The following is a 23,895-nucleotide window of genomic DNA, read 5'->3' on the forward strand; positions in this document are numbered from 1 at the left end:
AATGACCTACTAAATTACCAGCCGGGCTCCCTACAGTATCTACCTGGTCACCTGTACATATGAACAATCGCCTAGTCTAACGCTGCTTAGTCTGAGAGATCTAACTAGAGAAGAACAAAATTAAGAAAGATTCCTCTCGCATCAGAATGACATAAATGTCTGAGCCACAAGTCCCTTTCCGCAGCTTCAGGACACAAATAATTTCTTCAGATTTTAATGAAAGTTAGTCCCAATTATTGGCTAGAGGACTATGCTCTTGAAATCAATACTGTATTTGATTTGGCTCTGTACTTTTCTTGTCATAAAACTAAATAAATCTAAATCTGCTTTATGAAACTGAAAGTATGGTGGCCTGTATTTAAATAAAGGTATGGGGCTTAAAAACATTAGTTAAATTAATTTATAGAGAACTTTCTGTCTTTTTAAAAGCACGCAAAAGTGAGAGACAGTGATGAAACTATCTTTTCTTTGCTCTTAAGAGAAGTCTACCTAACATATTCTTTATATTAACAAAAGTGGTATTTTGAAAAAAATAACTGGTTAGAGTTAACCCATAATAATCCCATGCTTAAGGAAGATAAAAAAGCCCACCATCCTACATGTCACTCATACTAGACAGGCACAGGGTGAAACAACCATGCAGACTAAGAGCTAGATGCAGTGAAAGACTTGGGCACATGACGTTAAGCATATGCATTAGGCACCTGTCCCCAGCTGGAATGCTCCTTATACACTGCGTACGGACAGACACACACTTATTCTGGATAAAGCGTAAAGCCAGAACTCTTGGATTGTTAAGTGTTCCTAAATTGGAAGTTATATTAGTTTCATATTTAAATCCCTTTCACACTGTCAGAGAAAGGTAAAGGGGCTTTGGGTAATTAGAATCAGGCCTGTATATGTTTTTAAAATTAATCAGTTTAATTTCTTTGTACTGCTATTATGTTATTCTAGAAAAATTATTTCAAGGCATGAAAAAGTTATTTTGTTCCTATATTTTAGGGTAAAAGTACTAACTTTACTTAAAGCTTCTGACTTGGATCCAATTTTGTAATTTTGGTAATTTAAGGAGCATTATTTTCAGTCAGTATCCATGCAGCAGCACTGTGCCTTTTGTTCTGTAATATTTGGTAACTGAAAAATGCTAAAAATATTAAAAAGTGATAAAAGCAAAGCATAACTGCAGTAAGGAACACCCATAGCAATCTTGGGCTATCATGAAGAAAACATGCAACTGAGCAAATCCCGTTGATTGAATGAACTTCCATAGCATTCAAAGGGTTACCTGACCTTCTACTCTGAAGCTTGCTTGCCTCAAAGTTACAGCATTGGAGGAGATAACAGTGAAACTGTACTATAAAAATAAATTACTATCATGAATATTAAGCAACAAGAATATAATAAACATGACTGCTTACATGATTCTGATTTATTGGTACTGATTTGCTTGTAAATTATCACACAAAGTACTCGTTTTAGTTGTTCAAGAACACGTGCAAAATAAAGCTTGGTGGACAGTTCCCGGAGACCTCGACATCTGCCACTGAATTCATACTCCAGATTTCCTGGTGCCTTTTTCTCTTGTACGACACAGTGATGTAATTTACTTCTTCTTTCCATGGGTTTTCTTCGATGCCTGGCTGTCTTGGATGATATTTTTTAAAACTCGCACAGGTTTTAAAAGTACTATCATGGAGGTTCAGCTCTGACAGTGGAACAAATCCAGCTGCAAAATCTCCTAAAGGCTGTTCATGCTTGTTCTGTTAAATAGTGCTCACTTTGAGTCAAGAGGTTTCATTACTATATTTATGAACCTCTTGGCACCAGGAGTTGGGATTTCCCAATGCTAAGCATTAATGCATTTTGCATCAGGGTTTGGCATTGGAAGCTCTGGATCACTGTTGATGAGGAGTTAAAGGCAATAATGGAAATCTTTTTTTTCCACACAGAAATTGTGTGTGTATACGTGCACCCACACATTCATTCATAACACACACAAGCGCACACACATACATGTATTTAATGTTAGAGGTATGTTGAGCCACTATCAAATAATAATGGATACCAGTTGTTAGCTAACAGGAATGGCAGGCTTTACGATTTTTTGGCATCAACAGCCTGCTGCCTATATTCTGGATCAGATGTTTGTTATCCAAATTGATGGGAAGTATCTCATCTGAAAATAGGATGATTTTTCTTTAAATTTTAAACCCTACTTTGTGCTTATGTGGCTTATATCATTTTATGACATGGGGTGTTATGTCAAGTCTAAGATTATTTTTGGAGATTTCTAGGACAGAATCTCCCTCATTTTGCCTGTCATCAGCCTAAAGCATTTGCCAAAAGACCCCATTTTGAGGCAGTGATTCACAAATACCATCTGAAATAAAGGACAGCTACAGCTTCAAAGAGAAAACACTTATCTTGGATCAAATCCTGCTAACATTTCAGAGTGGTTACTGTCTCCACAGTCTTGATAGCTCTCTGTGGAGGATTTGTATCTGCACAGTGGCCAGGTTTTTTATGTTAATACAGTTAAACTTGTACTCAGTAGCCTGGGTTCATGAGGTGCTCCAATCTATAGTCTGAAGAAAAATGAGCAAAGAACTCAGCTGCAGAACATGTGGGCTAGTTTTCAGTAAATGTGAAGATACAGATGCAAATCAAACATGAGCAGAGGAAAATACTGTTCTAAAAGTGGCACTTAGTAGCCAAGGGTTGGAGCTGCAGAAGCGTGTAAAAATTTGCCTGCTAGGCAAGCCCTTTCTACTCTTTCTACTTTTTTTTGTTTTTGTTTGTTTAAAAAATGTTAAAAGAAAGCTCCTCGAGCTTGCGTGCTTCAGTTATTTGCCCTCTGGACTCACTTTAGTCTTGAAGGCACCCTCTGTGGGTACCAAAGAGATTTTCTCCCAGTCTCCCTCGTCTCCTCAGCAACAGCTACAATTGAAGTTAGATATTCAGGACAATTTGGTTGTGGATTTTAGTTCTCTTCACCATTCATCCTCACATTCTTTCTGCACAAAAGAAGTGCCGTCCCTTCCATGACTATGACTGTGGTCTAACCCTAAACCTTCTATCCATTACCAGCAGTTTTATACTGGATATTCCCTTACTGCATTGTATGCTGTCAGTCTCTCTCTCTCTCCTTAGGAAATGTTTTATTTTCCTTCTCAGTCGTGGTTCTTTTAATAATCAGTTACTAAAGACCAACTAATTTTACAAGATTTTATGCAGACATATGTAGCTGTAGTCAAGGTCCCCAATTTATTGCCTATCTTTTAGGCTTCACAGTCTTGCACAATCTTCAGCACTTTTCGCTGAAATTCTTTTCTTTTTATCGTTGCATAAAATACAATTATTTTAAGCATAGGTAACTAGATGTTATGTCTAACTGGTATTTATTTATTGATGATTTTTCATGACCAGACTACTTCCCTATATTGTTTTACATTATATGGGCCAGACTATGAATTTCTTATTCACAGTGGTGAACATCAGACCATGCTAGCCGCACCACTGATCTTAGTAGAATTACTTGTGTGAGAAACTGATCACTAATGTGGTTAACAGGTTTCCACTACGCCTGTCATATAACAATATTTTGCATGAGCCACACAGGTTATTTGTTTGATGATTTCATATTTAAGAGTGTCAAAGGGAACTATTTGACTTTTAGGGAGGCATAATGCTCTTGGATTAAGTTTTAAGATCATGGACAATCGCATTTTAGGCTTGGTGCTATCTATAAATTGGAGTCTGCTTAGCTACTATCAGAAAAAACCCCTGCTAAAAATAGGAATGTAATATAATAAACTTCTGTTGAACAGGTTTCTCTACCATCAGTTTAATAGAAAGGCAGATTCATGGCATTTGTTATTTCTTCCATTTCCTCAATTTCCTTATTCTTCCTGTCTCCTCTTTTCAGCTGTCATTCGGTACAACAGGTGCAGTACAGCTGCCAAGAATGCTTTTCCACGGCCACATTGCCAGGTTTTCCCGTACTGGGTTTCCACAATTTGTGTCCCTCAAGAGACACTATAATTCATATTAACTTTGACTGAACTCTGTCCTAGTCCTAGTATGAACACAGAACCTATTTTTTGATAGACATCAGTAATATTTGATAATATATAATTTTTTCAAGTGGGTTTCAACCTGTGGATTATTCTCAAACTGTATCCACTGTATGCGAATCACTGGTTATTATTTTGATTATTATCAAATGATTCCCAGCTTCAGCAATATGGTATTATTTCTTCTCAATTGGATGCATGCTAGGACCCATCAACACATTACACTTTCAGCACGATTACCTGAAGGAGTCACCTGACCACATGGTCATTCAATCAATGGTGTGATAAAAAGAAGAATAAGTTACAAAGTTATTTCACAAAATATGTATAATAACTTTGTTGCTGCTTCCTATCACACCACTGAACATGTGGCCAGAGGCCTCCTTGATTGCACCCCTGAGCCTGGGCACCATGTGCACCCCTGAGCCTGGGAGCACCAAGCTGATGCTAGCTCCCAGCCACAGGAGCACATGTCTCAATGGCTGGGAGCCCCATCAGCTGACAGGGCTTCCAGCCATGGGGGCACCTCATGCAACCCATGACTGGGACATCGCAACTGATGCAACGTCCCAGCTGCAGGTTGCATAGGGCACCCCCATGGCTGGGAGCCTGGGTCTGCTGCAGTCTCCCTGCCTCAGGGACCCCTGTACTGGTAATAAGATGTGATGGGATCTGATTTACGATCCCACAATCCCACCTCCTGCCATACATGCGTGGCAAAACAGGAGGCGCGATTGTGTGGATCATGCATTATATCCCATTGAGCCTTTACCTGCACATGTAAAGGGGTCCCTATTGTAATATATGAACATGTAATATCTGACTAAGTCAATAAGTATTGATTCCGTCAGGGAGATAATGGGACTATTTTGTGATGTCAAGGGGGATTTTTGAACATTTAAACTTTTTTCTGGGCCACTTGAATCAGGACATGTCTAATACTTCACTGCTAGAAATATTACACTGTTGTAATATTTTACAGATTTAAATGACTTTTTCTCCCAATGCATTTTCAAAAAGTAGCTCTGTTTGGCATGTACTTACACAGATCCATTTACTAAACACAAATCCTTGCCTAGTTTATGTAATGGCCTTTGTACCACTGGACACTGGTCTTTATTCAGACCTGCAACACAGTCCTAACACTGAGGGCTGCAATCACATCTCTTCTCTCTCTTAACTGCAATCTTTTGAGGGCTCTGTAAAGTGTATCCATAATGCTGCATTGCTACACACTATTTTCCCAAAGTATAAAGGAATATTTTCCACATGTGTAAGGTGCATTTGCTGGTTCAGATTCAGACATATGCTATTTACTCTGTTCAGCTATCGCCTAACTGTTCAGCCTGATGTTGGTAGAAGGTTGAGGGTGGTCTGGCTGGAATGCTGCTGTCCTTCGGTGATTCCTGGCAAATATAATAACTCCTTGCAAGTGGTTACAGCTGGTGTAAGTCAATGTAACCCAGGTTCTATTCTAATTCATGCAAGAGGTCCCAGGGTGCATCTACATGTGCCCATTTAAGGCACTTTACCTAATTTAAGGCACATTAAGGGCATACATTAAGGGCACACTTAATACGCCTTAAAAATGGCAATTTTAGACTATTTGCACCTAAATACCTGCAAAAGCAGGTATCAAATTTAGGTGTGACTAGCTAAAGCGCCTTAATGCACATGTACATGCACTAAAGCACATTAAATGCTGTGTACGTTGACTGACTTGGGACTAGCTTTAGTCCCAAGTCAGTCCGCATACCACGTTAATGTGCCTTAGCATGTGCAAGTGTAGACACATGCCTAAATTGCCTTAATTCGCATTAGGCAAATGCACATAACGTTTAGCCATGTGTAAAAGCATGTGTAGACATGCCCAAAGTATCTACGTGTAATGATGAAGCACAAAAGTACCTTCTAACTTTACACAAGAACAGATTAAGTGCCATACCTGGTCAGACCAATGGTCCACTTAGCCCAGTATCCTGTCTCTGACAGTGGCAGAAATGGATGCTAGAGGAAGAGCACTGAACTGGACAGATCTAGAGTGATCCATCCCCTATTCATTACCTTCCCTGGCAAACACCTATTAATTACTCTATCATCCATGATTTTTTCTATTCCCTTTCTGAACCTGGCCATGCTATCTGCCTCTACCACCTCATGTGACAATGAATCCCACAAGTTAACTTGTAAAAAAAAAGTACTTTTTCTTGTTAGTTTTAAACATGTTTCCTACTAATTTTAGTGGATGTCCCTAGTTCTACAATTCTGGGACTTGACAAACAACATTTCCCTGTTCACTTGCTCTGCACCTTTCATGAGTTTATAGGCCTCCACCTATAAAAGGCCTATATAGGCCTCAGCCTTTTCCTTTTCAAACTGAAGATTTCTAGCCTTTTTAGTTTTTCTGGTATGGGAACTGCTCCATATGCCTGATCATTTTGGTTGCCTTCTCTGTACCTTTTTTAATTCTACTATATTCTTACAAACCAACTTCAGATGCTGCTTTAAGCCCAGTTCAGCCCCAAGGATCATGATGGTTTACTTTTATGGTTTCCATTTTTCTGTGACTCATCATTTTCATCATAGCGAATGTCATCAGCAAATTAGTAAATCTGGTGCAGATACAAATGCGCATTTCTAGGTTAGGTCCCTAAAGCAGTCCTCATGTCAGGATTTTGGCTAGGGACTGAGGAAAACCACAGTTACCAGTTTCTGTGTTGATAAGCAACATCTCACCCTATACAATATTTCATATAAAATAACCCAGTGCAGACACACATAATAGTTCATATATAATACTGTGGAATATAGACAGCAGATTTTCCAATGGGATGAAGGAAGAGGGCATATCATGAAAAATGTTGATTTTATGGCTATTGCCTCTCTCACCTATGCCATTCAGTCTCTCCTTATTTACATCTCCTTGTGTCCCCCTCCCCACCTCCAAGACCATTTTCTCTATTTTGCGAGTATATGATTCTATAGTAGATTCATAGACCCTTTCCTCCTGTGGTTGCTATTCCTGAAGTGAGTATTGCTCCCTAAGGAATGGATGTTGCACAGTTTTTTCCATCAGAGTCTTGGGTTGATCCTACCCTGCCAAAGTATCCAGCAAATCCTTATCAGAACTTCAATTCATTTGCTTTTCATAGTGTTTGCAAGATCTGTACAGTTGGCTCAATAAAAAGATATCACAAAAAACTCTTGCCTCTGGTACGTCACCTTCATGGCTACAACAGCTCTCCAACTTTACTGCAGATGGTCCATGTCTTCTTGTCATTTGTTCATTTTTCCCCCTCAAAAAGTGTGTGTGGGGGGGGGTTGTGTTTTTCTCTTGCTTTCTCCATGTTGTCTTCCTGGTACTCCTACTTATCCTCCTTCTATATCCACTCCACAAATGAAATTCTAATCTAAGCTGTCCCTCACCTCCAAAAAATAATTATCTTAGTCACAGAGCAAATTTCAATTAGAGATCCAAAATCCAAAAACTGTGTGGGAAAAAATGCTTATGAATGAACGTTTGTGCAGGAAGATGGAAAAAGGTTTATCAATATTTAAAATGGTTTGCCTGACTGGTTAAAACCAAGAGACACATATATACAAAGAACTAAAACTAAATAAAATATTAGGAGAGAAAATGAAGAGATTCTGGTGACAAGGCACTCCTATTTTCTGTTAACTTGTACTTGTTAGTTCTGTTTGCAAAACACTTGGCGTCATAGTACATAATGAAGTTCTACTTGCAAATGGGTTTTTATTGAACAGGTTATCACAGACTCAGGTCTAGTGATTTACTGTCTAAGCATTAAAACAATCATATCAAAGATACCCAAGTCAGTTGACCCTAGTCAATTTTTACCATTTAATTATTAATATACTTAATATGAGTTAAAAGACAGGCCAGGCATCTGCAATAAAAATTGCCAGTGTGTTTTAAAAATAATCTTCCCCAAGAAAATACACTGAAGTGTTTGGGATACTTTTTATATATAAACATTTGCAGATACACATAATCCATTGCAAATATAAATTCTTGTAAAACTTTAGTTGACTTGATGTAGTGCAGTCAGGTATATTTTTAAGGCCTGGCTTATGTTTAGAACTTGACCGAGCTTTAGTTAAAGCAGCCCTGCTGCTACTTTCAATTGTGGGATGCTGAATACATGAGATGCTATGGGTGCTTTAATTAGAGAGGATCCTGAAAACTGCTCTAACTAAAGTCCTCTCCTCCACCTCCACCCATATAAACAGACACAAACACTTCCCTAGTTGCTATAAGCATATTTTGTTTTAAACCAGTTTTGGTGTTTTGGGGTTTTTTTGTTTGTTTGTTTTTTTGCTTGCTTCTCTCCAGAGGAGACCCGAGCAGGGTGTGGGGCCTGGGGCAAATCAGCCTGTGCAGGGCCTCACCCCTGGATGAGAGGAAGCCGGTGGTAGATTTTTGTGGCAGGGGGTGGGTGGTGGTGCTGAGCAACTGGAGGCAGCAGATTCGGGGGGGGGTGCCAAGCAGCTGCATGTGAATCAGCAGCAGTGCAGAATCACCACAGCTGCTCCGCCTGGCTCTTCAGGGCGCCCCAAAGCGTGGGACCCAGGGTGGTCACCCTGATTCGTCCGCCCCTGGGGACAGCCCTGCTCCTCTCATTTGTGAGGCAATTTGCTACCATTGGTCTTTTATGTTCAGTAACTATTTTCAGTCAAGTATCTCAGGAGTTTTGTTTTCTTCCATCCCCCATCTTTTCCAGGCATAAAATAACCCATTTGATAATGTCCCAAAAACTGTTAGACCAAGAGCAAGGTATAATGCATAGGAAAGAAAACACTTACAAAGATGTCAGACTGAGCATGTCTCACTTTACACATGCACTATGGCCATACTTCGTGAATGACTTCGTGCAGAAGATATAAATCCTGGCATGCAATAGGTTTTTCTTTTCATTTTTCTTCAAACTTTAGATCTGATCCTGCAAGTCCTCTATGTACAAGAAATAGGTAAAGAGGATGTCTAACAACTCTGATGGTGGAAAGCACTTTTATCAGCATCATAGAACAAAATGACAGGAATTCGCATAGTGCCATTGGACTAATAAGCCTGGTGGTTCTAAGGAACCCATTCTATAATAGTGATAAGAAATTAAAACACATTGTTACTTAGCAATGCTTCTGCAATTGCTGACTTTACTTACTAAAAGCGTTATCCTTGAGCCTCCTTGTAAGGCCACGTTGTAAAAAACACAAGAATGTCCTTTTGCTTGAGATGTTTCCTTTGTAAAACCAACATCTAAACTTCTAGTGACACATAAACCACATAAGTAAATTTCCACCAAAATGTAAAGAGGATATTATTATCTTTGAACAAGTAGCTGTAGTTCCTTCCACTCAGCTTCCCAGCTTATTGGTTAGGCAGCACTGAGACAGGGCCATAATACACTATGATGTTGATTTATTTTTAGAAAGTGGAAGAGGAGGTTTCAGTGACATCTAAATCAGGTCTGAGAACCAAGATGTGAAGATTACTGAGAAAGTGATTATAATCACTATGTTCTTTCACAGTCTTCTTTACCATCTTCACTCTCAGTGGCTAAAAAGGAAAAGACATAAAAACCCCAAAACCTTTTAGCTCATTTCTGAAATAAGGGGATCACAAATTCTACTTCTGAGTGTCTCTACCTCATGTAGAGATTGTTTTTTCTTCAGCTGGACTTGAACCTTTCTCAAGTTCATGAATAAGCTTCTAACTTTACTTTCATTAAACTGAAATGCCATACTATATTCTCTTTGGTTTCAGCTTCCTGAGTCAGATGACTATGACTTGCCTTTTTAGTAAAGAACCCTGAGGAGTGAGGACTTCTACCCAGTTTCTTTTGCTTTTTTATCAGTTGTATATACACCAACTTTCTGAAGAATTAACTGCTGAAACTGAGAAGTGAGTTTGTGGATCCAGAGCACAAAATATATTATAATCAATGTCTCCTTCTTTGGGCCATATTCCAGAAAGTCATTCTTGTAAGTCTAGATGTGTTCTCTCTACCAGTGTCCAATAGCTGTACCAATGACCAGCTTCTATACACCTCATATTCGGTAGTTCATAAATAATATTAATAATGAATTCACATGCTAGTACTGAATTCAGGCCAAGATCATTACAAATGGGTTTCCTTCAGTCACTGTCTACAAAGGAAACAAGAATTGTTCTGGGCTTTGGACTATCCCAGGAACACATACACTGGACTAGCCAGGAACTGAATCAGAGATTTTACCTTCATAAATGTGTGCTGATATATGACAAATCATCCATTTCTTCTCTGAAATGAAGATTGTCTTGGAAAAATTATTAAATGCTTGAGTTCTGTTAAAAATGTAATTGTTCTACTTGTTGACTCAAAACCATCTTTCTAAAGCTTTCAGTGATGACTACTGCATGGTGTTACAGGATGAGAAGGCTGTAAGAAAAAGTTTGACAAGTATCCCTTTAACTTGAAAGAAGGGAAAATATGAAATTTATGAATCTCTATATGCATGCTAAGTGTTCAAAAAGTGGAACTCTGTAGTGAAACCTGTTTTTGAACAGAAGCCTAAACAGCTCTTAGCAGCTCCCTACAAGCATATCCATAGTAGATTTAGAACATTTATTTTCATATTGTGAATTTGGGAAAATATGGCTGTAATGATGGGGTTTCATTTCTCTTGGAATATTTGTGTTGTTCTGGTTAACATAAAGATGAGGACCCATCCAGAAGAAGTCCTGATGGGAGGGAGGAGGGTTGGAATCTGACCAAACTTTGAAAACCCCCAAAATAAGAGAAACTTCAGGAGTTGGATTTCTGTTCAGAGCATCCCGACTCTGAAGAAAGGTAGCAATGGGCTATATTTTGAAAAAAAGGGGGTGCACATGGTATGGCACATCATCACATAACATATTTTTCTCCACTTAAAAAGAAAGTGGAATTTTTACTAATATGCTAAGGGCCTAGAAGGATATTATTCTGTTTAGAGTAGAAGAAAAAGCAAATATAACTGAGCCCAGGGCCGGGGGGTGGGGGGCAGAGGGCGGTAACTGCCATCTGAATGGTGGGGATTGCACCTTGTATCAGGGGATTACAGCTGTTACCACCCTGTCTGGCCATGGAAAGAACTGTTCCTTGGACCCGAACACATGGGGCCCCCAGACACTCCACCATGGGGCTCCAGCTGACCTTTATGCACTTCACCTGCCACTTCAGATGCCCCCAGGCTTCACTCTGTCCCCTGTTATCCCACATATCCTTCAGGTTCAGTCTTATCTCATTGTGCCTGAGCTCCATCAGACTCCACCATCCCCTTCATACCCCACTGAGTCCTACACTATGCTCTCACTGCCCTCATGAACCCACTGCAACCTGAAGATACTCATCCCCTTTGCACCCTAACCCCCCAACTCCTCATCATCCCCCTTACACCCCACTAGGACCTCCCATGCCATTTTGAGCACCCAAACCTCTGTGAAGCCCCTCATGCCCCCTAGTACTCCCTGACCTTCAATCTTTCTTGCTCCCAATCCCCCTTGGACCCCATCTCAGCCCCACAGCCCCCACCACACTCCTCAGCCCCAAACCTCACCTGCCCCCACACCCCCACCTCTATCACACATAAGCCCCTCCTCACCCCATACTTCTCTACCCCACAGGGTCCCCTCCTCCCAAAAGTCCCATAATGCCTGTGACCTGCCCCCCCCGCCCCCAATCCAACCTCTCACAGCTACTTAAAATATTTAATCCAATCTGGACAGAATTAATTCTGCTTCTCTAAAAGTATTCCTTGGCAGCTATAGGATGCTATTTAAATTTACAGGTGAATCTGATGCAGAGCTCTCTGTCTTTCCTTTTCATGTATCACAGCCCCAGCTGGACTCATATAAAGGGAAAATAGCTTCTGAGAACCTGGACAGTTTTCTTACTTATTGGATTGGCCTGCTTCATAGCTCAAGCTCTGACCTTCTGAAACCACAGTAAAGTCAAGATGGCATTAGACACAGAGCTGTCCTTTTATTATATATATTTCAAATTTAAAACTGTACATGGTTGTGGATCAAGACCACAAGTATTCTTTGTAATGAAATTAGAGCAGTCCTGAAAATAAGCACAGATAAAGAGAGAAGAATGAAAATGCTGAAGATGCAGAAGAACCAAAAAAAAAAAAAAAAGGATAAGTAAATAAAAATTTGATTTAGTGGTATTGAGAATTAATGAAAGCAAAATTGGGTAAAGGTATTGAAGGAAAGCCAGGCAAAGGAAAAATAGATAATGATACTGGCAAAGAGGGTTCTATTAAAAGATTTTGACAAATAAAAATGTTTTATTGAAAAGAGCTGTAATGCATTTCTTAAAAGTAACTCATCTATCCTACTTATGCGGTCCCTATTTTTGTGTATTTCTCCTCACACCCAGTTACATAGCGATGGGATTAGCTCCATTTTACAGATAGGGAGCAGAGGATATGTCTACACTGACATTTAGGGTTGACCTTCGACAGCCAAGCAGAGTGACCCTCGATTCCTCATCTCTGAAGACGCTTCAGGACATTTCAAAATAAAACCATTTTGTGTGGAATGATCATTTACTGGCCCACATCACTTCTCTACATAGCTGTAAATGATGGGTGCATTCAATGATGCCATTAGTGTTCACTACTGCTGTGTAGTTTCCCATTTACTGTACAAAAAAAGGGGTTTATTTCAAAATCAGTTTGTTTCTGAAGCACCCTTGTATATCCTATCTTGCAGCCTCCACCCCACCCGTTCACACTGCACTGCTTCTGTGTCTCTACTTATCTCTATTTTTGGAGAGTTGAATAAGTAACTGGACTGTAGAAGGTCTAAAATAAAGAAACAGGAAACTGTAGGTTGCTGCTGCAGACTTCCTGTGCTTGAACAGGTTAAGTGCAGTGCAGGTTAAGTACCAAATGCTCCGTAGAAAAAGAAGGTGAGCAAGGACACAACCAACCTCATATGCAGAAGTTCAGCATAGTTTCTAGAGCTAGGCTGGACAATTGCTAGAGCTGAACTTTAGGATTGGCTGCATAGATGTTTGGCAAGTAGAGGCTCAGGGTCAGCTGAGAGGCTAAGGCCCAGATCCATTTAGGTGCCTAATTCTCCCTGAAATTAATTTGAGCAGTATGACACAGGATGTCTATAGCAGATCAAAAACTTGTACCCAGGACTTTCAAATGCTATGCTAGCACCCTAAGCAATGAACCTTCCTTCTTCCACATAGGTGTAATCCTTCTGCCAGGCACCGGTCAGCAGCAACAAGGGCTGGGTTCAATGTTGGGGTTCTAAATATATTTTACCTTGTCTTGAGCCTCCATCCAGACCACCTGGGAAACACTAAATGAATTACTACGGTGTCCCACATAAACAACCCCCTCGCCCCCCGCAAGCAGTATAAACACAGTCAAATTTATTACAAAGAATAAAAAACAAAAAACCTAAAAGTAAACACTAAATAGATTTTTAAAACACTATTAACTACAAATAAAAGTCTATAAGTGGCACCATCTTGGGCAGGCTTCACTCATACCCAGGTGGTCTGGGACTTGGGGCTCCCCAACGGGTAGTTCTGGGGGCCTGCACCCCTATACTTGCCCTTCAGCAATGGGCTGGAGAAGGGGCCCCACATCGGAGAGTCCTGAGCTGCTCCTTGGGTTCACTGCACTGCAGGGAGCTGCTCGAGACCATAGGTCCTTGTGCTTTGCAAGGGGCACCGATATTCCTAGAGACATGGTACAGTGCCAACCTCCACTTCCGCATGGTGGCTTTGAGGGGTTAGCTGCAGCTTTTGTCAGCATACCGCACCCCAGAATTCCTAGTCCCAGTCCCAGCTCTGCTGGGCAGAAAGCTGCAAATGAGCTCGGAGGAAAGGTCAAGCCTATCTTGGCTCAGACCTGAACTACATCTAGCACCCAAACCATACTGCTTGGTTGGAACATAAACTATGCCAGGCTTTTGGGACATAAACTATGTTGCCTCAAACTATGCCAGGCTTTACCCTGGCCCAAAACTGGCAGCCAAACATATGGCTCAGGTTCAGCTGCACAGCCAGGCTGAAACACAATAGCTGTGAAACAGCAAAAAGGGCCCAGGCCTATGGCTGCAGCCTGGACATCCAGTTTCAGCTACACCACTGTGCTGAGACACTACAATTATAAAACAGAGGGAGCCAGTAACTTCCAGGATCCATTCCTGGTCAGTCTGCTCCAGGGTTTAATACCCCCATGGTATTATCCCAATCAAGGCATGTGTGGCCCAAACTGCCAGGACTCAGTTCCTGATCAGTTTGAAAAACAGGGGGAAAGACAGAGGAAATAGGAGTCTCAAACTCCAAGACAGACTTCTGCTCCCTGTACCTGAGGCTTTCCCATCACACAGCTTTTGCATGCTTCTCCAGTGAAGAGGAGGGGGGAAGATCTCTCTTCCCCCATGGGGAGCAGGTTTTCTGGCTCCCAATTCATCTGTGCAGCTCTCAGCAGCCCCAGGAGAAATGGCTAGAAACATTATTTGAGTTGTTCTTATATACTTGGTGTGACAGCACCCCAGCCTTGTCCAATTAGGGAGTGCCACAGTCCAGCCTCTCTCTTACTCATCTGCCTGGAGGGTCTCCTGTTTCCTCTGGCCACACTACACAATGTGTTACATAGGTATTAAACTTTTGTTGCTACATTTTGACTTATTTACCTATACAGCTTTTCTCTTCTTTGGAGAGGACTGGGTATTTGTTATCTGAAATGATACCAGACTGTGGGTCTGAGAAAAAAATATTACAAGGTTTGGACTTGCCATTTTTGGCTGTGCCATAAATGGCAATCATGATACCACATGAACTAAAGCAAAAGATGAAATGAAATATAAATTGAATCCAATAACCCAGGTGATTAATTGCTTTAATTATGGGCCAAATCCTATCAGCTCTAGCAATATTAGCAGAATTTTATTTTGCTAGCAATTCTACTGAAATCACTGAGCCCTTCATAGATTAAGATGCTATTTAATATTAGTGTGGCCTTATAGTTAGGATGACCATATGTCCCAGTTTAGCCAGGACATAACCAGGACATAGCCAGATTTCAGAAGCCGGTCCCCACTGGCTGCTCAGAATGATAATGGGCATTCTGGAAAAAGCAGGGGCAGTCTGGCTGGGAGTCAGGGTGGCATGGAGCACCTTGCAGGTAGGTAGACAAGCTTCAGTGCCTGCCTGGCATGCTGCCCCGTGCCCACTGACTTGTGAGTGCATGAGGGGTGCAGCATCCCGGATTTCCTGAATGAATGTCCTGGATGTCTGGGATTTACTTGTGGTCAGCCTAGTTATAGTCATGGTGTTATACATATGGCATGGACATACAGGCATCCTGCATCTTACGCAGGGATTACATTCTAAAGGCAGCACATAAAGGCGAAAATCACGTACAGTGAAATCGCATATTATTGTGCCAGTGGTGACTGCCTCTGCCTCCAAAACCTCCCACCGCCGTCGCGGAGCCACACTTAGAGCTGTGTGGCCAGCGGCAGCGGTGCAGCGCATGGTGGTGGTGGGGATGGCTGTGTGCCGCCCAGTCACCACCAAACCCAGCGGCCAGCCACACAGCTCCAGGCACGGCTCTATGGCGGGGGGGGGAGGTTTTGGAGGCAGAGGCAGTCACAGCTGGCAGCGTGGTGGTGACCGGGCCTCCAGGCAAGCGCCAGTGCCACGTGCAGACTCAAGCCCTGCCCCCCCCTCCCCATCCGCATATAGTTGAATTCGTGCAAATTAAATGCGCGTAAGATGCGGGATGCCTACGTTCTATAGCTATCCACAATTCCAGAGTAATATGCTTGTGACATAGAGGCAGATTTGCAGGAAAGGTTACAGGCCCAATACCCAGGGTCAGAGAAAGCTTTGTTTGCATTGGCCTAATGCCATATGATCTTCTACTCCTCATTTATATATCCTCAAAAATGAATGGGCAGTGATTACCCACTTTTACCAGGGCAAGTGAAATTCCATAATTTTCCTCAATTACAGTCGAATATTATAATTCTACCTAATTTTATTTTTAAGGGGAATGGTATGCTGAGAGAAGTTTCAAGCAATCTGACTGATGAAACACAGGGCATTAACTTTTTGAAGCAATGTTCATACCAATTGAAACCAACTGAAACAGCATCATCCAGAAAAATAATACTCATAAGCTTACTCTGTATGTTCATTTTCTTTCACTGCTTAACATAGTATTATCATAAAGAGTGCATGGAACTTCTTGAGACTTAGCCTCTACTAGCAAGCCAGATAAATCTCCAAGAAATGCCCTGCTTCAAGATTATTATAATTACAAATAGCAGAATTTTTGTTACTATTTCCTCTTGCCTGCTAAATACCTGTGTATTTAGTGCGACTGAGTGGCACTAAGCTAACGATGGCTGTTATGGCAAGTTGCTCCCTGCAATGCTGGGGTTGTTTTGTCCTCGGGGGTTATTTAGTATTGACCCTCTATAACTATTCTGCTGCTCCAGGATTACTTGAATGCCCTGCACTGGACTGTGGCAATGCTGCAGGGGAATCCTGAGATGCCTACCCCAGACAGCCTTCCTAGTAGCTTAACACTGACTGAGCAATACAAAATAGCAAAGGTAGTGACGGACCTGGTTACTATGGGCTCTGACAGAAGTGACATTTGTTGTGTGATTGGCCTCCTGAAAGTACTCACCAGCCGTGCATGTGACATACAAACACAGTTGCAGAGCACTTTGAAAGTGGCTGATCGCATGGCAAATTAATCCATACCTAAGGAGGGACCAGACGAAGGTGCTGCAATATGGAGTGCTTTAGGGAACTTCTGTTCTCAAAGGTCAGTTTGTCAACATGACGCAGCCCAGCCTGCCCTGCCCCCGGTTGTGTCTGCAGAAAGGGAAGGGAAGGGGGCTCTGGGCTGGTTTTGCCTAACCTGAGCTGGAAGGGGGACAGGTGGATTGGAGCCTCCCCAGCTCTCTCCTCCTCTAGCTCAAATCAGGCAACCCCCAGCCCGCAGCTCCCTCCTCCCCCCTCCTTTTCTGAAGACAGCACTGGAGCTGGGAGAGGGGGAGCTGGGGCTAGGGGAGACAGGCTGCAGGCAGAATCCTCCACAGGATTAGCTCTAAAGTGGAGCTCAATACCCTCCCAACAGATGAATGTGTGTTGGGTTGGGGGGTAAGGGGGCGTTGTTCCTCCATCTCATGGCGCTTTATGTGAAGCCACCATGAGTTAGAACAGGGACCTGCTTGTGTGTCAGTGCCCTATGGCAGTCTTTTTTAAGTCAATGGGGATGTGCAGTTGATTTCTACTGCATGAGGACTGGATCCCTCTATAACAAACAGAAGATTTGTTTAAAAGCACTGAAAGAGAACTTTTTATTCTTTTGAGACTTTGTTCTTCAAATCTAGTTGCTCAAAGTGTGGTTGTGCAGATAGTGTGGGAGTGAGGGCCAGTTTGATTGACTGATTGTTTAGGTTTGATAGATTGCATTAGACAGAAAACACCCTGATGTGCAAAAAAAGAAAGCAACAAGGACAAAGAATTAAAAATAGCATCAATTTTATCAAACTGCTATATTTTTTCTCAGACAGAAACCATCTTAAAACTCCTTCATAACTGACTGTTCATTAGTCTATCAATGTGTATAATGGCTCACAGAATCATAATAAGAATTAATAATAGTTGAAAGAGCAAAAATGGACATTAATTTCTCCTACATAAATATTAATGTTCCAGTAGAGTCTCTCCCTGACAAGCTTCCAAACTCTAATTCAGAAGTGCACTGCCACTGCCTGTTATTTTCACTATGATGAACTGGCAAAAATCTGCCCATGGAGTCAACAGAATATTTCATGTTGCCCCAACATGAAATCTCATGGTTGAGACCATAAGAAAGGCAAGATAATGGCCTTTTAATCCCAGAAAACTAGAGCTGGAAGTAATTTCAGGTCATCTAGTCCAACACCTGCTCAAGGTAGGATCATCACTGACTAAACCATCCCAATCAAGTGTTTGTCTAACATTCGATAATATCCTTCAGATATTGGTCTTTGTCTTGATAATGTTCTTCACAAGGTGGTATTGTTTTGTTGTGGTGTAGCTATGTAAATCATAACACAAATGATTTACATGATAAGAAGGAAGAAAGACTAGATATTACGCCCAAACTTCTATGTTATGGAAAATGGTACATCAGCAAAACAAAGAGGTAAATGCAGAGAATATATATTAAACACTTGACTGCTGAGTACTATGCATAAGATGCAAAGCAAACTGCATTAGAGAGTGGCCCCTGTATCTACTATATCCTCCTGAAGCACCAGTATTTTGGTCACCACCTGAAATCCACACTTGGAAAGTCAGTGCTTCAAAGGAACATCACATTCCAATGAAGTACAGAAACTGAAGCTGAAAACAGTAAGGCAATGGTTATGCTTTTTTTTTTTCCTTTTTTGAACATTACAGAGACTGAGAGTTCTGGAATGAACCCCAAAAGACCATCTTCTGTGCTATAAAAGAAGATGGGAAGTTTCTGAAAGTGAATAAAATGCATTTTGTTTGCATTGTATATTTAAATACTGTATATCCCTAAATAGCTGAGAGGGGAAAAGAAGAATCTTGAGAGATTTATTCAACTTTATTATATCTGATGCTGGTCATGAAGAGCTTTAGTTGAACCTAAAGACTCCTATGAACATAAAATCAAATTAAACAGCACATTAAGGTTCCATATTCTCTGACTGATGCGCGCGCGCACAACTCTCATTAACGGTAATGGCAGTTATGCGCGCGCATCATTCGGAGAACAGATCTCTAAGTGCTTTATTGTTTTTCCTGGAGATAATTTTTCTGTTGGACTTTAATTAAGCTCCTGCTAGGCTTGCAAGCTTTCCCACCTTCTTTCCTTTTTTAGGGGAAAAACTCCAAATCCAAGTGTTTACAAAACAAGTTTTTCCTAATTTGTCACAATTTTACAAAGTGCACCCCAAGATGTTAAAATCTAGAGATTGCATGCAACCTCCAGGTACATGTAGCAGAAGTTGCCTTGCATTTTCCAAATACTCTTCCAGACTACATTGCATTTTTTAAAAAACAGTATTAAAAGTTGGTGTGAAAAAGAAAAATATCATGAATACCATCATGTTGTATTTATGCTCATTTAGGACATAATCTGTAATGTTATGAAATATAGCATGTGCTATTCATTCTAGACAACATATATAATGCTGTTTTTTTTCCCTTCAAAATACAAGTAACTGCTTTTATAGTTCCCAAATATTAGACTTGTGTAAGGTACTGTGTTTGGGTGGGGGGTCTACAAATTATCGCCTAGCTTGTCTCTAATGAAAAGAGAATAAATATGAACAGTTTATTCTTTGCCTAAACCTTTTTTAGAAAACATTTAATGTAAGCTACATATTCAGAAATGTTAGACTAACAATTGAGGATTTTTTTTAGTTAAATAAGATGCTATAGGAGGAAAAAAAACAATAAAAACAATAATGAGACATGATCAGGTATCATGGAAAGTAAATTACATTTGAGATGCATCTGTTCTTTCATTTTTTCATTTAGTATTATTTTTAACAGTCTATTTCACTAGCCTCTACTGTATGTGATGTACTTACTTATCGCCTCCACAAACTGTTCAAAGAAGCTGTATGGGAACAGCGGCTCAGGCAGCTCTCTGAAAAACATCTTGAGTGCTCCGGTGACAACGTGGATGTCCTCCCACTGGCTGTCGTCCAAATTCAGCTTCTCTTCTGGGAAAACACGAGGAGAAATGGAACAACTGGTTTTAATGAAACAATTACAAGACACTAATTATTATGTTAATGTTTGCCTACTATCATCAGCAACCGTTAACAGCCTTCTGCACCTAGAGGTTTGGTGCTGTGCATGTTTTTTTTTTTTTTTTAAGGAAGAGAACATTTTCAATGGAATACCATCTGTAGGAATGCAGCTAACAAAAAAACAAGAGACACAAAGAGACAGTACCATTGACACAGTATGTCAGATACATTTATTCCCATAATGCATCAGTATGAAAATTAGCATCACAGCTCAACGTGATTCAAAGCTATTTGGTTTTGAGGCCGAGGGGCTAAGAGTTGCCAATGATGGCCGGCTCAAGGGACCGGCCTAAAGGCCTTGCTGAGCCAACAGGAGACATATGCTAAACATGGCAATAGAAAATGAGTTATTGCTTTACATGTGTTAGCCTTGCTATGTACAAGGGAATAATGGGTAACGCTTTTCTCCTTTTTTTGCCTGAATGTAGTGTCAGCAAGGAATAGGGTACTGTGAGAGAAAGGATATTAATTCCTTCTTACTGCTTCAAAAATATTTTGTTTGGTTTTCATCTCTGGGAGGAAGATTTGCCCAGCAACAATATTAGACAGACCCCTGTTGGCCTACCTAGGCTATGCAAAGCTGTCAAAAATGATAACACACTAAAGACAAACCACAAGTGCTTACAAAACTGTTTTTACAAATAACAAAAAATGTTTTCTTTTGAAGCTCCACTGAGCTGAGGAATTTAAATATAAAAGAAACTAAAAGCTAAAATAAAGTTTCTAATAAAAATAAAGCTAAATTGGGTGATTATTATTCTATTTTTCTTTGCCTTTTTATAATAAAAGTATGATGATGTTAGAATACAATAAACAACTGGACCATAATCTGTATAAAACTCAGGGAAAGTGTAAATCCTCCGTACTTAAAATTAAGATGAGACATGCTCTCCACAGTCCAGCTATTTCAAAACTGGATTTGGCTTTTTAAACATGACTTTAACTTTTATACAAGTTTTAGACTAAGCAAATCAAGAGCCAATCATAGAGACTACTGAATAAAATCAGAAGTTGAATTTAAAACAACATACTGCTGGCTACTTTTAATAAAACTCATTGAAATATGGTACACAGCAGTTCATTTGGTCTCAAATTCACTGTTTAGCAAGCTTTAACATCAATTATAGCATTTCAACCATTTTGCCCACAATAATAGGAAAGCCTGGACTGCATCAGTTTGAGAGCTTTAATAGTTTATTTAATAGGTTTTCTTTCTTTTCCCCTCCTTCTTCTTTTTTTTTTTTTGCTTAAGAACTTGCTTCTGGGTGGAAGATCAAACTCAGATACAGGCTTGAGTTCCCGTAAAAGTAAGTGTTTTATAACATATTGGCCTCCAAAGTTGTAGACAAATACATTTGATGGACCCCTTGCCCTCAGTTGATAACATATTATGAAGTTTAAAAAGGCAAACTTGGGCATTTATGGGGCTTTCTTTCTTTCTTTGATCATAAAAATAATGATTCAAACTCAGATGAATTAGCAGAGAGAACCTTCTTCAGACCCTGAGATCATATTTGATTGATTGTATTTCAACAATTAGCCTTTTATTTTGCCACACACTATTGAAATAGATCGACAGCGTCTTAGCAGGCCAGCTTTAAACAGTCAACTGTTAACAATAGCATCAAAAAGAGAGACCTGATGGGGTTTACTGTCACTTTAAAGAACAGGGTGGGTTTTCACATTGTTGAAATCTGTCAGATATTTTGAAATGTCCCTCTCACTATGGTGCCACACCCCCTGCGTGCCCTTATAATAAAATTGGTTTTACTCCTGATTAAATCATTTTCTCCCTACCCACTACCATACTTCTCATAATGGACCTGTGTGCTCTACAGCTGGTGTTCTTCCCATGGTACCAATTCTTACTTTATCTTTTAAGCACTTTGCTGCTAAGATCTCATGCAGAGTGCTTATGTTTTGTTAAGAGCTTCATTCTTAGAGAAATAGCTTAACACATGTTCTAAAAATGTTGTACAACTTATTGCTTAAAACACATTTAGAAAATGTATAAGTACTGTAGCTTGGCACAGAACTTTAAGTAGAAACCTTAAAAATAAAACAACTTGTTTTTACCATGCATTTGTCTTAAATATCTAAAGCTGAATGCTTGACTTCTAAGGCTTTACAGAAACTTATCTTTCCAGATTTTTGCACCATTTCCAGCTTTTCAAGGAAATGTGTTAGGAATGTATCATCTTGAAAGCAAAGGGTGTCATTTTCCCATCTAGCAAAGCAATTTTAAAAAAAGTTTGCTAGAAGGGACAAATGCCAAGTAAAAAAATATTACCCAGCCAAAAATCAAATAAAAAAAAATGTATCAGTCCATTCAGTGCAACTTTCTAATTCTGTTTCCACTGGCTGGAATCATTCAGACACTGTGACGATAGGACCATCAGCAAACATAGACACATACATATCAAATTAATTTCAGTTAATTATAGGTCTAATTTTTTGGACCTAACTCAGCCATTACTCCTAAGGGACTTGTTGGGTGTTTAAGATCTGAACCCAGAGGCTGCATCCACATGAGCATGGACACTTGGTTCCCTATAGACAACTATCAGTGGGACACCTTGTGCTGCTACTAGTTGCCCCCGAGGAAATCCTGTGCCATGTGCCCTCTGGTGTGCAGCAGGTTACCCCGGGTGAGATAGGGGAGGCTGGGGCCAGCACTGGGCTAGCCTGAGCAGCCTTACCTGGCGGCCCAAGGGCCTCCTGGGGCTGCAGCAGTGGCGATCCTGCTGTGCGTAGCCTGCCTGGCAGCTGAAGTGAGGCTCTGGCCAGCCAGGCTCCAGGTTTGGGTGGTGTGCACTGCCCCCACGTGCGTCATTCCACCTTTTTTGTGGGTTTTTTTTAACCTTGAATATCTGCCTTTTTTTGTATGGGTTTTTTCACCCCAGGATTTTTTTGACTTCTTGCAGTGTGGAGAACACTTGAATGTGCTATGTCTGATGCCACAGACATGTCTTGTGGTGCCAAATACCACATGGGTGTGTTCGTCTGGACATGGCCAGGGTGTTTAAATCTGGACCCATTTACATAAGGTAATTAATTTATTGGGACCTGAGGTTGCTCAAAGCAACAGAGTCAGGCCCTAAAATTGCTGCTTTAACCCCTTATTAAAAGGCAAGTGATTAGTTTCATACTAGTTGCCAGATTATACCATATATCTTAGATACAGACATGAACATGCCTAGACACCCCTGAAAATATATTATGCTGATAAAGTACTAAAGAGGAGTAAAAAATAAACATACTATGAAGAAAAGGGAAAAAAAAATTGGAGGATTTCCATCAAGGTGGCTGGCAAAAAAAATCACATATGTTGTATACTCGTGGTAGAAACACAGGCTTTAACTACTGTATTATTCTTTTTCTTATATCAAGCTTTTAAAATTGTACTTGCATTAGTTCCAGTTCAAATAAAGATGTGGTTGTGTATCCCTGGTAGATATACACTGTAAGAGTTTTTTCCTCCTCCTTAGGAAAACAAAAGAAGGAAAAGAAGAATCTAGGCCAAGATCATTTTCTTCTTATTTTTTAAATGGGCCTAACTGAGCTAGGTTTGAAAGAGGACCAGATTGCTTAAGAGGATGTATTGTTCTGCATACAGATTCATCTCCAGAAAAATGTTTGCACTGAGCACTTTTGAGTATGTTTATTTTGAGAAAGATCCTTTTTTAGCCCATTTTTCTGGTCTTAAAATCTCCTAGGACCACATTCTGGTATCTTTACTTATACTGGGCATTAGTTCACCGTGGAAGTGGTCTCAGTGATTTCATTGGCTTACTTGCACAGCAACTTGTTAACTACAGTGAATTCACATATCATAATTCAACATATAATGTGTGTGTGCTATTTTTTATACCTGAAACCAGTGCACTTAAGTGGAACAGCACAGCCACACCTCTAACTGGTAATCTACTTGTACATTACAGAAAAAGGGAA

General features: G+C 40.4%; 1 protein-coding gene across 3 annotated transcripts in view; it reads right to left on the reverse strand.

Annotated features, from left to right (window-relative positions):
- Positions 1–23,895, reverse strand: part of ARHGAP15 (Rho GTPase activating protein 15) — a 509,509-nt gene that overhangs the window by 74,901 nt on the left and 410,713 nt on the right. For all 3 annotated transcript variants that reach the window (XM_006021329.3, XM_006021328.3, XM_025201252.1), the window contains one exon: positions 19,720–19,854. In XM_006021329.3, coding sequence (XP_006021391.1) covers positions 19,720–19,854 — 135 coding nt within the window. The remainder of the gene's footprint in view (positions 1–19,719; positions 19,855–23,895) is intronic.

This window comes from Alligator sinensis, unplaced genomic scaffold (genome assembly GCF_000455745.1).
Source record: "Alligator sinensis unplaced genomic scaffold, ASM45574v1 scaffold693_1, whole genome shotgun sequence".
In the NCBI taxonomy this organism is placed as follows: domain Eukaryota; kingdom Metazoa; phylum Chordata; order Crocodylia; family Alligatoridae; genus Alligator; species Alligator sinensis.